Source organism: Lissotriton helveticus, chromosome 4_1 (genome assembly GCF_964261635.1).
Source record: "Lissotriton helveticus chromosome 4_1, aLisHel1.1, whole genome shotgun sequence".
In the NCBI taxonomy this organism is placed as follows: Eukaryota; Metazoa; Chordata; class Amphibia; order Caudata; family Salamandridae; genus Lissotriton; species Lissotriton helveticus.
The window spans coordinates 1,452,411,997-1,452,426,210 of NC_136063.1; the positions used below are offsets into that span (position 1 = coordinate 1,452,411,997).

At 47.1% G+C, this 14,214-nt stretch overlaps 1 protein-coding gene across 3 annotated transcripts in view; it reads left to right on the plus strand.

Annotated features, from left to right (window-relative positions):
- Nucleotides 1-14,214, plus strand: part of EXOC2 (exocyst complex component 2) — a 948,514-nt gene that overhangs the window by 892,700 nt on the left and 41,600 nt on the right. For all 3 annotated transcript variants that reach the window (XM_078688027.1, XM_078688028.1, XM_078688025.1), the window contains one exon: nt 8,696-8,755. In XM_078688027.1, coding sequence (XP_078544153.1) covers nt 8,696-8,755 — 60 coding nt within the window. The remainder of the gene's footprint in view (nt 1-8,695; nt 8,756-14,214) is intronic.

A 14,214-nucleotide genomic window follows, 5' to 3' on the forward strand; every position in this document is an offset into this window, starting at 1 on the left:
TTCCCTCTGTGACAAAGGAAACACGCATTTGCAATGCAGTAGGTCTCACAGTAGTGAGAGTTTGAGCTATTGGCATTGTAAATGGCAATGCCTTTTATTTATGTGTTGGTTTACAAAACATAATTAAAAGGCGTTGTCATTTACAATGCCAATAGCTTAAACTCTCGCAAATGCAAGACCTATTGCATTGCAAATGCTTGTTTTAATCTGGTTTGAGAAGATGAAAGGCGGAGTCACAATTCACAGACCTCATCAGAGGTCACCTGATTGATAAGCCTGACTCAGCTGTCTGGTTTAAAGGGCCTCAGTGTTGTGCAGTGACGCGACGGGAGCTTAACCACACTTCATCGAAGCGCCCCAAGAGCTGGTGGTTAAACTGGGGCAGGGGAGACCACAGGCGATCTGGCTTCAAGAGGACTGTGTAGGTCTCAGGACAGGCCGGTGCCTCTGGAAGTCTGGTAGGGCTGGGCTGAGTCCCTCGCATACCAGGTAAATTACTTGAAACAGAGTCACAATAACACCTGAATTTGGACATGCCGAGAAAAGAATCAAGTGGACCACCTGAGTCAGGGCCTCTGAAAGAGCAAATTATTTGGCTGAGTTGATAAATTATGTGGCAAGAAAAGGGGAAGTGGTACAGGGTAATGTCAGGAACTGTGATAGAATTATTTTGCAGCAATGTCAGGGTAAACATTACAGTACGTTTGTACCAGTTTAATATCCGAATCCAGAAATTAGCAATGGACAGGTGACGAGTTAAACTTTTCCAAGGGTCTGCCACTGTGCAGCATCACACGTGACACATTTAAAGTACGGTAACTTTTGAGCCTTTAGAACAAAAAACTTTTTTTTTTTGCGAAAAACCTACCCAACAATTGGTGAAATATGTGAAGGTGCGGTAAATCCTTAATTATGTGGAACATGTAGCAGCTGCAGAACCGCTTAGTTTCAATGGCCCTGGTTAGACTAACTGCTCCAGACATAGCATCAGCACAAGGACTTTCCTCTAAAGAGTTACCAGAACATGGAATGTATTAAATTTGTAAGCAATTAATGTTATATTTGTGAGCAAGTATGCTAAATTATTTACTCCTACTTTCCAATCTGAAATTTACACCCCTCATGCGCACACCCAAGCAAATCATGCCCCATTAAGATGGTCAAACATGAGAAAGATCTTAGGGTGTCAAGGGTCAGAAAGTTTGCCCTCACCCCCATCTCCGAAAAGAAGTGGTTTCACTTGTGTTTAGGAAGCTCCTGAAAACAAGTTTATTAAACTAAACCTGATGGTCACATTAGAGTGACGAAGAACGCTTCTAGACCCTGACGCTCCTGGAGTTAGAATTCTCCAGGTTGTGTTTTACTTTATGTTCCAGCGCCCTGAAGCTGTAAATGGAGAATTAGCTACCAGGTCACATATCCTCACTAATTAAGTCGCAATAACAAAACATAACCAAAGTTATTTCACCACATCACTTCCCGGTAATAGGGTAATTTGACCAAGAATACATTGAAAACGTAAGCAGGCTGCACATTTTGGTGCATGGGTGAGAGGTGGAAAGCTGGCTATCAGCTGTTTGAGACGCGATAGAACAAGTTATAAAGATCCTGTTGCAGCCAAGAAAAACACCCAAACAGAAGAGGCCAGACAGACATGCTGTTCTCTTATCCCCAGAGTGCCAGGATTCCAACATTGTTGTTCCCAGATTCCTACTTATCAGCATCACTTGTGCCACCACTTTCCCCAAAAGCTGAGGTTATGGGGGGGCTTTCTTCGACCTAGGTTGACTGAGCCACGCTAAGCCTGACTTTAATGCAAGTAGAGATTTATGTACTAGTATATTAGCATGACCTGTCTTGCTGTGCTAAAACAACTACAGACAGGGTCACTGGAATTATGCGATTCTGCAGCATAATTCCACTGTTTTCCACAGCTCGAGCCAGAAGAATGGTTATTCGATCTCTTTGATCTCTTATCTTTATGGGGCCATGTGTTTCTAACTGGCGTGGCACTGCCCCCGAACTCTGAAAGGAAAAAAATCTTAACGGAACCAAGATTTTTTTCCTTTGAGAGGTCAGGGGCAGTGCGCTCCTCCACGCTAATTAGAAACACATGGCCCATAAAGATAAGAAAGTGCTTTGCGACAGCCGCAAAGCAGACAACCCTGTCTGGATCGGCCAGATGAAAAGGAGAAAGACCAGCAGCTACAAAACCCCATTTCCAATGGCAGGCCACCTTTTAGCATAAACGGTGATGCCAGCCAATGGGAATGAGGGGCGGGGCTTCACATCCCCTTCTGAAATCTGATCTTTTACAAAATCTTTTGCCCAGCGACAGCGCTTTGCGCTGCAACGCTAGGCGAGACCTAAAAACTAGAATGCCTTATGTGGATAGCAACGATTTCCTCAAAGGTCACTGGGTTCTGCTTGCTTTACTGCGCAAACCACTGCAGGATCCCTAATCTAATGTCTAGCAATTCTGTATCAACAACACCATTACACGTTAATCATTCTCTGTCCTCATGAAAAGAATACAGTTTCTCATGTTTACATGATTGAGCTGGATGGTGCAGCCTGGTGAGTAGCCTGGAAGACACTGACTGGTGTGAGTTCATTGATAAACACAGATATGTGTGCTCCAGAAATCTTAGGCTTTAACCCCTCTGTACAGGTCTGGGCTATTGATGCTTTGATGTACCCACTTTAAAAACATCTACAATGGGAGCCACTCAGTAGGTCTGTTGATCTGAATCCATACCTCATTGAACTGCAAGATCAAGGTCCTCACCAGTTATCACCCCGCTATCCAACAACTGCTTTTAATGTTTCGCTGTGTACAAATGATTTTACTTTTTAACGTATATTTGAGAAGAGCCTCCTCGAGGAGAAATTACAAAAGTGCTCCTGACCCTCGAACAGACACTAACTGCTTGGATCTCGGATCCAAGATTTGACCGCACCAAGATATTAATCATCGCAGTGGATTTCAGTACCTCATTTGAACCTCATGAGGATTACTGCAATGTGATGGAGGATTAAGTCAAGGCATGGGGAATCCCACCCTTAAAGGAATGTAGCCTTGAGCCATCTCACGCAACAGAGCTCCAGTTAGCCTTAATATCCGATCACACAGAGAACGAGCCTTTGATGGGAGATTAAATGACACATGCTTAGGCATATAATATATTACGTCCTTCTGGCTATATATCACTAGGATACAATGCATGATATTTACATAGAATCCCAGTCACAAAGCAACCGTGATGCACTTCTTCTTTCCTTCTCCCCTGAAACCAATTCCCATTCCATCCCCAGCACTGTTGATTGCAATGGCCTTCATCCTGCACAGCTCGCAAGGTTGAAATCTACCTTATCATTGATATTCACCAATTTACAATATGATCCAGCCCAGAAGAAAGTTCCCCCTCAAGTCCACAGCTCACCATGAACCAATAGAAGGGCCTTGCATTACCTATAGCACAACTACTATTTTGGCCAATTCTAGGCAGGAAGGAATCCTCACACAAACCTTAACCATGGTTTGATAAAGCTTGCAAACTGTCAGACATGTCTAATACAATATATCAAGACATGGTCACATGAAGACATCATAAACACAAGGCATAACTATAAATCTTTGACTAGGGCCATCAACTCTGACTAGGAAAAAACGGATTGGACCAAATTGGTTGCTGCTTTAAGGAACAAGGATCAACAAACCTGGAAAATCATAGCCTCGGGCCACAAAAATGTAACCCCTTTCCCAAAACTCTGTATAGCTGAGGATCAATAGCTGAGGATCAATAATGCCTACATTTCTCAGAGTTATATTCTCTGAGAACTCTGTCTACTGGATCACCTTTTACCAGATGTAATCTTATTGAGTCCCATGACCTAAGTCCTTATTCACTAAAATAGGCGATGGTAGCCATAAACGAGCAAAAGTCTGGAAAGGCCTCAGGTCTCGATGCGATCCAAGCCAATCTCTACAAATCAGACCCCACTGTATGGGGCCCTTATATTACCCTGACCAGCAATGCAATTCAACAAAGAGCTTCCATCCTTACCTCATGACTGGGAGCAGAGATTGAGACCATTTTTAAGTAAGGCAATAGGCATGACTTCGCCAACTATCGCCCCATTAGCTTGCTCAACAACATTCAAAAAGTATTTTCAATTGCATTGCTTAAAAGGATAGGGAACTGGACTAAGGAGAATACAATCTTAGCCAACTACCAGGCTGTCTTGGGGAAGAAAATGGGCCCAACAGAGCATCAGGTTTTACCTTTTCTGATGGGTACTTCTACCTGTAGATTCTTCACCTGTAGAACAATCCCAGACATCAAACTGGATCCGGAAACTTCAAAACTGTCACGTTGCATATAGGGGGTGCTGGCCTAATATTGGTGCAGGCAATAGCAATAGGTGACTTCATCAAAGTCGTATAGTGTCGCCTGTCCCACAGTATCAGTTTCTTTTTTTTTCACACCTTCAATGCGGATTGGGAGATATGCTCTCGAAGGAGTTTCCTCACAAAGAATTTTTGCAAAGTGCAGTACCTTGTCTCCCCCCCCCCCCTTTAAAAAATCGGGGTTGAAACCTGTGAGGAAGTGTGAGGAACAGATATCCCTAACGGACCCCCATGCTGTTTGTCTTTGTTGTCTGAGATAGGACCACAACTTCTAGGCCTGTTCTTTCTGTCAGTGTATACACCATGAGGCAATTAAAGGGCAAGGAGCAAAGCTCACTCAAGACATCTCTCCATATCCCCATTTTCATCTTCATGGGATCAAAAAGAATAAGCATAAGCATAAGAAGAGCAAGAAATGTTCCATATATAAGTTGCCTTGCCGCTCTCTATCTCCCACAGAACCTTCGTCCTCAGAACCGGAGTTAGTCGACTTGACCCTAGTGGTTCCCTTTTCTGAGCAATCCTGCTCCGGTGACTCCACTGTACCCAGACCCCGATTGGCCTCAAGTTTTCCCAGATCCCTGAGGAGGTAATTCATGGTGGCTTCAGTGCATCCTGACATATCTCTAAATCAGGACTGGACAACTGGACACAGCAGATTCTGTTGTCCCGCAATGGGCACCTCAATTTTCATCCAAAACAGTGTGGCTTCAAACATCTAACTTTCAAGCAGATGTCCCTGCGAATAAAATGTACCTGCCTGGTCTACAACTGCCTCTTCCCTGAAGATACTTTCACCCGTTTTGGTATTATCAAGACTTTTCAGGAGGATCTTCCTTTTGTCAGCAACAGTAATTTAAGCCACAGATCCTAATCTGTAAATCAGACAGTATAGAGTTAGAACCAGAGGAAAGAGCCCTGGATCCACCCTACTATTGTCCTCCTCCTCTTCGTCCTCTCCCACACCCCCCGGGAAGCAGACCTAGTTTGTGCCATCAAACTCACTTGGTGCCTGTGGGTGGGTGGGTGTCTTGCTTTCTACCGGCCTGGAAGGCCATTGCTTCGGACCAGTGGGTCCTCCAAATCGTAGAAAGGGTTACACCCTTACCTTGAATAAGGCCCTACCCACCATTACCCTTCCCGCAAGCCTCTTCGCCCCCTCCAAACCTCTAGGCCAGCCTGCAACGAGGAGGCATTTTTCCTATGGAAAGCGAAGGTGAAGATATTGCCAGAGCAGGTAAAGAGCCTAGGATGTTAAGCACTTTGCTTCCTCATCCAAGGAGGACGGTGGTCTGCACCTGATCATGGTCATCAGGGAATTCAACTTCTTCTTTAAAAGTTCCAGTTGCTGACCTGGGCTCAAATACTACTGGCATTGGAACTTGGAAACTGGATGACCTGCAGGATGTTTACTTCCACATTCCTATTGTAAATACATGTAAATGTCGGAATTTGTAAAGCGCACAGCTACCTCCACCGGAGGTGTCCTGGCGCTGTCCGTATACCGCTTAGGAACCCTTCCTGGCTTTCCTGGGAAATGTCCACTCCTGGGCACCCCCCAGGTGCAGCCAGGCATCCCAGCGCTTTTGGGGCCGTTGTGGAGACTAAGCAAGCTATTGCCCAGAGTTGCAGCGTGGGACCCATGATCAGAACAGGCACTGAGGCGAGAATATCCAGTCAGGGGAATTAATGAGCCGGAGACCCGCAGAGGCGGGAATCGAACCCTGGTCCCTGGCCAGAGCTCTGCATCAAGGTCTGCCTGCTCTAACCATTGAGCCACACTTCTCCACACCTCTTCCATTGTGCGGTCACACTGGAAGTACTTGCAATTCGTGGTGGGTTCTCTGCACTAGCAATTTGCAGTACTACCCTTTGACTCGACTTTGACACCTCGAGTCTTCTTGAAGGTGCTGGCAGTGTTACTGGCCCATCTCAGAAGATCAGACACCCTAATATTCCAGTATCTGGACAACTGGCTGGTCAAAGCTGGTTTGACAGAGACGGTGTTGCATTTACTTCAGTCAACAGCATCCATTCTGTTAGATCTGAACTTTTCAATCAACAAGTCCAAATCTTACCTGTGACCCTCACAGCGGATTTTAACGTGAAGTTTTAGCTTAAGGAACTCACATTGGTGGTTCCTTGGCTTAGGTGGAGGAGGGTCGCCCGCTGCTCTCGGAGCAGTGCAAAGGAAAAATAAAATGATAATAACAGAACGTTATCATTGTTTTATTTTTAGTGGAGCTTGTAACCAGGTTAGGGCGGGGCAGGACTCACCGTGTAAGGAAGAGGAGTGGTATAATGTGCACCTTAAGTTTGAGAGAGGCGGCAGCTGGTAACCGGCGACAAGCAGGGATGTCCTTCCCCCCCCCAATTTGTATAACCCGTCACCCTCTGCCACCATTCCCTACAGCCTCCACTGGGAAATCGGCTACCAACTATGATCACTGCCTGAATTCAATCTCTCCAGCATCTGCAAGATCCCCCCCCCCCAATCTCAAATTAAGATATGCTATTCTCCCTTTCTCCCTTTGAACTCTCTGATCCACCGGTGAGGCCTAGCTACTAGCTCACACTGCCCGGCTTGCAACGCACTCTCCCTGAGAACAAGAGGCCCTTTCTCGTCTTTAGCCCCTGAATCACCTCCCTTAGGTCCCCGGCAGGGAAACGGTCAACAAGGTCTGCCTTAGCATTACTAAAATCTCATACCCCTCAGACGGCAGTGTCCGTATGATCCTGGATTCTGCATGACGCATGTCTTATCTCGTGGTTGAAAGAAACAGCAGACACCATGGGTGACTACTACAAAACACAAAGAATGACGTGATAGAATTTTTTTTATTCTTTCCTTTTGTTTTATAAGACGTTATGCTAATTTAACAATTCAAATTTCGGAACATTATGCATTTTATGGTTGAGTTTAGTTTTTCCATTTTCTAACTTCTAGCATGTGGTATTGTATTTTACTTACACAGTTTTATGGGCATTGTTCCGAAATAAACTATCTTTGTGTATATGAATAGCAATTATTTTATCTGGTTGTATGACGTAATCCCACATGCATTTAGCACGCTTGCCTTCACAACGCCGCCATTAGAACGAGCGTGTTATTACAACGCGTACATTTAGCACCCAAGTCGTTACAACAACTTGCCTTAGGGGGTGCTAGACTTTGGAATAGTATCATTTACTATTCAAACTCTAGTCCGTGCAACAGTAGGGAAGGTGTTGGACTTAAAATCCACCATTGCGCCCCTAAAGCAAGTTATTGTAACGACTTCCGTGCTAAACAAATACCTGCTAATGACGCGTTCGTTGTATTGCCGGAGTTGTAAAGGTACACGTGATTCAATCTTCATATCTGCCCGCAGCCCAAACTGTCCTCTGGAGCGCTAGCAGTGGATTAATTGCTGTGTAACCTACACTGTAAAAAGCTAAGAACTACTCAAATACTGATAATTAAGTGTGTGTTATGGTCATGTTTGGCTAAGAAATCACCTTAGCAACATGGACAATTGCACGTAATTGACACTGTAACAATGATCATAATGTGGGAGGTCCAAGCCTGGTGCTGAGTCGAAATTGTCGCTTAACCTGTTGCTCACATTGTCCCTGCCACCATTGTCCTTATTGTCGAGCTTGTATAGAGGCACTAGCCCATCCTCTTATTTGTTGTGGGTGTTTGAAAATAATAAACACATTTTAAAAAAATAACAGTTTAGCAGCGCAATCACTGAAGAGTGCTCAGCCTATCCCTTTAATGTGTGGCTTTGGGTTATGCTACTGATTATGTGTAAAATGTCAAGAGATCGGGCAACCCAGCCAAGGCTGTCTTTAAAGCCTGGCTTATAAAAACATAATTTCTGATTGCAAGTTTGTGTTTCATTAATTCAAAGTGTAATTAGTGGCAATATATGTTTTTTCTAATATCTCTCTTGCTTTGCCAAACAATGTATGTGATACACACCAAACACTTGGTGAAGGGCCACCCTTTTCACACTGACATTTTCTTAAATCTATGTCTGTGTGGTGGAGAATAAGAATATATAGTATAACAAATTTGAAACATGACTAATCCCTCAATATCTGAGGGATTCAATGATTAAATTGTTTACTGTGAACCACCTACACAGGTAAGTGAAATAATGGTATTAAATGTGACTGTTGCTGGGAGCACCTTGAGTTTGCTTCCAGTACTAAGGATAATCCACATGATTAAACGAAGCATACTGTAGGCATTTCCTGTGAATAATGTTACTACAATTTTGTTTTGTTTCGATACAGATCTAGTTTCAAACAAGCTTTAGAAGCACTCCCTCAACTCTCAAGCGGAGCTGATAAAAAGTGAGTTAACCTCCTAAGTGAACACATATATGTAGTGAATTAATAGTATGTGCAGATCTTGGGAGTGAATAGTATTCACAAATATTGGAAATTCTCATTAAACAATTGTGTTATGTAATGCAGCTTTAGAGAGGTTTAGTAGTGAGTCCATGCATGTAGAGAGACAATGTGATCAAAGGTGAAAGGCTATGTCATGTATAAAAGTGGGAAATCATGTTAACTGCAAATCTAGTATCACATTATGGACAATATAGGGATTTAGCGAATTGTACCGAATTATGAGGAGTTTATCATGGGCAAGAATTTTTTGTCTGTTGCAGAATTCATATGCAATTCTTCGTCGTACATTTAATACTCAACATTTTGCTTAATCGAATAGCCTTCATATATATATATATATATATATAATATATTACCAACTGGCGGTCGCCAGTAGATAGTTAGAATTGGGATGCCGTTCCCATAGGAAGAGCGATTTTTCATTTGCCAATAACTTTGGTGTAGTTTGACGACCGCTCTCGAAATTTTCAAAACTATCGGGCAGTCACTTCAGCTGCTGTCTTGCAAGTTTCAGGGTTATCCGTCAAGTGGGGGCAGAGAAAACGGAGGGTCCCAAAACAATTTTACCACATGTTAGTTTCAATAGGAAACATTAGACACGGCCACAGCCCAAACTGCTGAATGGAATTGCACCAAATTTGGCAAAAGGTAGCTCTTGGTCCAGAAAGCACTATTTGGTAAATGATGTAAATCCGTTCAGTAGTTGCTGAGAAATGTAAAGATTTTTCAGATATACAACTGTGACTGCAGTGGATCCGTGACCCCTGACCCCTCCCGATCTTTGAGATCTGATTGGCTGCCAAGTCTTCAAATCAGGAAGTGTTCTCAGCCATCTTGTGACTCAATTGAACCGATCACAAGAAAAAACGTTAAAAAAAGATAAGGGGGCAGGGTAGAAACACACTGACCCCCTTAGCTTCTTGGGTGGGTCCCAGAGGCCAAAAAAGCATTTTTTTTAAAAAACCAATTCGGCTGGAGTCGAGTTAGATACGCGACACCCGCTGAAAATGAAAAAACAAATTCACATGCGTGGCCCCCGCAGAAACAAGGGACCACCACCTCCCGGGGGCTATATTTGAAAATGATGTGGCCCCCTTCCTGGAGCCGTGGATGGCCCAGGGGACTGCCATTCCCCAGGGCCGGTTCAATTAATGTCCCGGGGTGCCCACCCCCAGGACATTGCAGTTTGCTATTGTTCGGCGGGAGCACTGCTCCTGCCAAGCCATAGCAAACTCTGGTCCGTATTGAAAATGCTCTTGCTTCCATGAAGCGGAGCAGAATTGGCCTGAGGGAGCTGCATGTTTGCAATGCCGCCTCTGGCATGAGACGGCGAGCCAGTAGTGACCGCGGGGTCCTTGATGCTCCCCATGCAGTCCCCAACATGGTGACCATTCCCTGGGGCAATATTGGCCCCCTCCCAATTTTTTATAAAAATTATGTAGGCCTGGTCCTGGGGCATGGGGTTCGCTGAGCCCAAATTAGCCTCGAGAGGGGGGCTGCATGGCCCCCCTCCCATTAAAAGAACTAAAGGGCAGGTTCCGGGGTATGGGGTCCCCCGGGGACAAATGTGGCACAGGGAAATGGAGGGCCATACATCCCCCCTACTGTTTTTTTAACAAGAAAATGTAATTAAAAAGGAAAAGGCTGGGGGCGTGGCTAGCGGCCAACGAGAATGGCTGCTGCCTGAGAGGGCTCCCGAATCCCCGCTGTAAATCCTCCAATATCCGTTGCCATCCACTGTCCAAAATTGCAGAAATATATAGCATCGCACTCCTTATCTTCTGGGAGAGGCTCGAAGGGAGCAGCGACTCGACTGATGACTCCGGTGACCCCTTTTGCTGCGTCCCTGTTGAGGCAGTAATGGTGGCGATGGCGGACGCTTAAAGAATGGAAGCGTCGACACTGCCCGGGGGACTTTAAAGAAGCCAGGCAGCTGTGTGGTCCGCAAGGGGTCCCGGAGTGCCTTAATCCTGAGCAGAGCCTGGTGCAGACGAGGACTGACTGAGCGCTCCCGCGCTGAGCGGTGCTGTTGTGAGGGGGAGGACCCGGTGAGTGACTTAATCACCTGAGCCCCCGGCTTCGAGGCCTTTGCGTGCCTTGGCCGCTATCATCGGCCTTGTGTAGCCTGAGGGGCTGCAGCTTGGAAAGACTCCCAGCGGGGAGTGGTTACACGGCAGGGATCTGGCGCCTGGGTCTGCATGCGCTGCGAGGACCAGCGCACATTTGGAAGCCTGCTTACTGGAGGTGGCATGGCGGCCCCGGGCTTGAAGATATCTGCTTCTGCGGACTACGCGAGACCCCGGCTTCGGGGCCCGCAGTGAGGAGCTAATGAGCGGTGGTGCGGGAGACCTGTTTAAATACCGCTGGAGCGCCGGCCTCTATGGTTGATGTGGGGCACATAGCCCGGACCTGCAGGTCCAGAGGAGAGCGTCGGCACCTTTGTGAGAGCCCGTGAGTAGTGGAAGGCGCCGCCCTGTTGAAAATATTGCCCTGCTGCCTCGTTAGAGGCACTCTGCACTATAGCCGGCGGCGGAAGACATTGAGAGGACAGAGCGCTGTGGCCCACAGAACATTAGACCGTTGTGGCTTAAAAATTGTAGCCCCGGCTTATGCGCTGCCTGGGAGGTGTAGGCTGGCACTGGTGCATGAGCGAGGTCACGAAATGTACTGGTTTCCAAAGGATTAAATACTGCTGATGAATCCTAGTAAGCACAATTTGACTTTCTGTAGCACTTGCGGCCCTGTGGGCCAGCAGCTGTACTGTGGGGGGCGTCTGAGCTGGATCCCCGGGCCTGCGTTCAGATGAGGCCGTAACTGGCAGGTCTCTTGTCCAGTCAAATCTGCCTGGAGTGGGCCCACAGAAAATACCCGACGCATGGCTTGGGCCGACAGTCCTACACAGGAGTGATTCTGGGGCATGCATCAGAACTGGGAGCTTTATCTAGCGGTGACAGATGAGGGAGTGGGGGACACCTGAGGCTGGAGATTGCTGGCCCTGACAACTCCCTACAACTAGACAGCATTGGCACGGGGGACTACTATTGCCTCCTGCGGGGCGGATCACCAGTGTGAGACATTGTTGATTTTGGAGGGGTGCGTAGGAACTCCTGAAACTCCCCCAAAAGATTTAGGATAGGTGGGTGCTGTGGAAGCTGGACTGGGGCTCAGGGGCGCTCGGAACTTGATCTGCACTGTCCCAAGAAGGTGCTGCAAGCTCCAGTTCTGCAGGAGATATAGAGATAGAGTGCGGTAAATAGAGAGAGGAGAGGCTTCCTGCAGAACGCTGACGAAGATAATCAAGCCGTACTGGCGTGGGCCACGGAGTGGGTGGAAGACCAGCCAAGATAGTCCATGTTCTGAGGCCGGAGTACCCAGACTTCGAATCCAAAAGTGATCCTTGTGAACTCAGTCACGCTTGTCAACGATTTGCGGTCAACTCTTCGGACCTGGTCCAGGTTTTCACCTAGGGGTGTGCCCATTGCCGCGAACCCATGGCAATGGGAGGGAAGAAGTCCAAGGCGAACGCCCAAAAGCAGCTGGCCAATTTCGCATGGTCCAAAATAGGAGACAAGGGCGATTCGGAGAAGGAAGGAGGGGCGGCAGCCTCCAAACAAGTCCTTGAGCCAACTCTGAATGATGTCATGACGGTTATTAATGGAGTGCGCGCCTCGGTGGACTCTATCACAGTGGAGGTCTCTCTCATCAGGGCAGACTTCCGGAAGATAGATGAGAAAGTCAAGGAGCTTAGGGTGGTCACCAGTGCCCTACAGACGGACACGTTGGAACTTCTGACGCAGATGCTTGCAATGCAGAAGAAACAGGACAGGATGGAACAGCAACTCAATGACTATGAAGGCCGGGCTCGCCGCAATAACATTTGCATCTTAGGGGTCCCGGAAAGAACGGAGGGGCCAGCAGCAGACTTATACGTTGAAGACCTCATCACGAAGCACCTGCGACCCAAGTCTCTATCTAACTACTTCTCCATTGAAAGACCTCATCGAGTACCAGGAGGTAGACCAAGACCAGGAGCACATCCGAGGCCCCTTATTGCTCGAGTATTCAACTACCGAGATAGGGATGTTATACTGAAGACGGCGAGGTCCGGTCCCCCGCTGAAAATAGATAATTACGAGGTGGCCTTCTTTCAGGATTTCACGGCCAAGGTCCAATCCCAACGTCGCAGCTTTCAGGCGGTGAAAAGGGAACTGCGGGACCGAGAGGTGAAACACGAGATGCTCTTTCCTGCGAAACTGAGGGTGGAGTCGGATGGCAGTCATAGTTTTTTGATTCAGTCTGGGACTGGATGGAAGGCTGGAGCACGGTGGGAAGCCAGAGACGTGAACGCTCTGAAAGGGCTAGCCAACGCAGGGGTTTCCATACTGACGCAGCAAAGAATGGCCCTGCAGAGGAAGAAGGTTCGCTGAAGGAACAGGAATGAGGACCCTTGGCATCATCGAAGGAGAGCCAGCGCCCAACTGAAAGCTCAAATGGTGGGATCGAGTGGGGGGGCTGATACACCTATCGGGTGCAAGACTTACAAAACAGGGACCCGGTACAAGGTTTGAGTCCGATGGGATTAAAAAGATGTGATTTGAATGTGACTGGACTATGCGATCAGTGGATGGCAAAAAATTCAAGTTAACTGTGATGTGAGCGGGCGGGGATGGGAGTTGATCGTCCCGTGCATTTCTAGCGTATCAGGGAGGGAGAGAGACACTCTGCCATGTTTGGGAGTGGGTAGTTTTGAAATCCACGGGCAGAAGGGCGGGGGCGGGGGTGGTTGAGTGGTTGGGGGGGGGTTTTGAAGGTGCATCGTGCTGTAGACCGGGGGGCGGGGAGGGGACCAGGGGGCCCGGAATTGGGGGATGTTACTTTTTTGACTGTGATACTGTAATTCGAAAGCGTAAAATAGCCATATTGAACATTGGACGGCGGTTACTGAGTGGGCAGGTTCCAGTTTTTTTCTACATAGCGATGATCTAAGTAATGGAATTGAGTGTGTTACACAGCAATGGCGCAGGATAAAGACCGTACCCTTTCTGTAATGTCCTGGAAAGTCAACGGGGTTGGGGATAAAATTAAACGGGGAATAGTGCAACAATACCTGAAGAGACACTTACCTGATGTGGTCCTGTTGCAAGAAACGCATCTAGTAGGTCAGAAATCCAAGGCCCTTACTAAGTGGGGATACAAACTTCTGGTACACGCAGACCACACCACGGGCTTGAGGGGGACGGCTATATTGGTAAGGAAAGATACGCCCCTTATTGTTCATAAGAAATGGGCGGATACGGGGGGGTCGTTTAATGGGGGCAGAGGCCCAATGGGATGGAAAAGACATCAACATACTCTCTGTACATGTACCGCCAGCTCTGTGCAAGGCGGCCTTTGAAGAA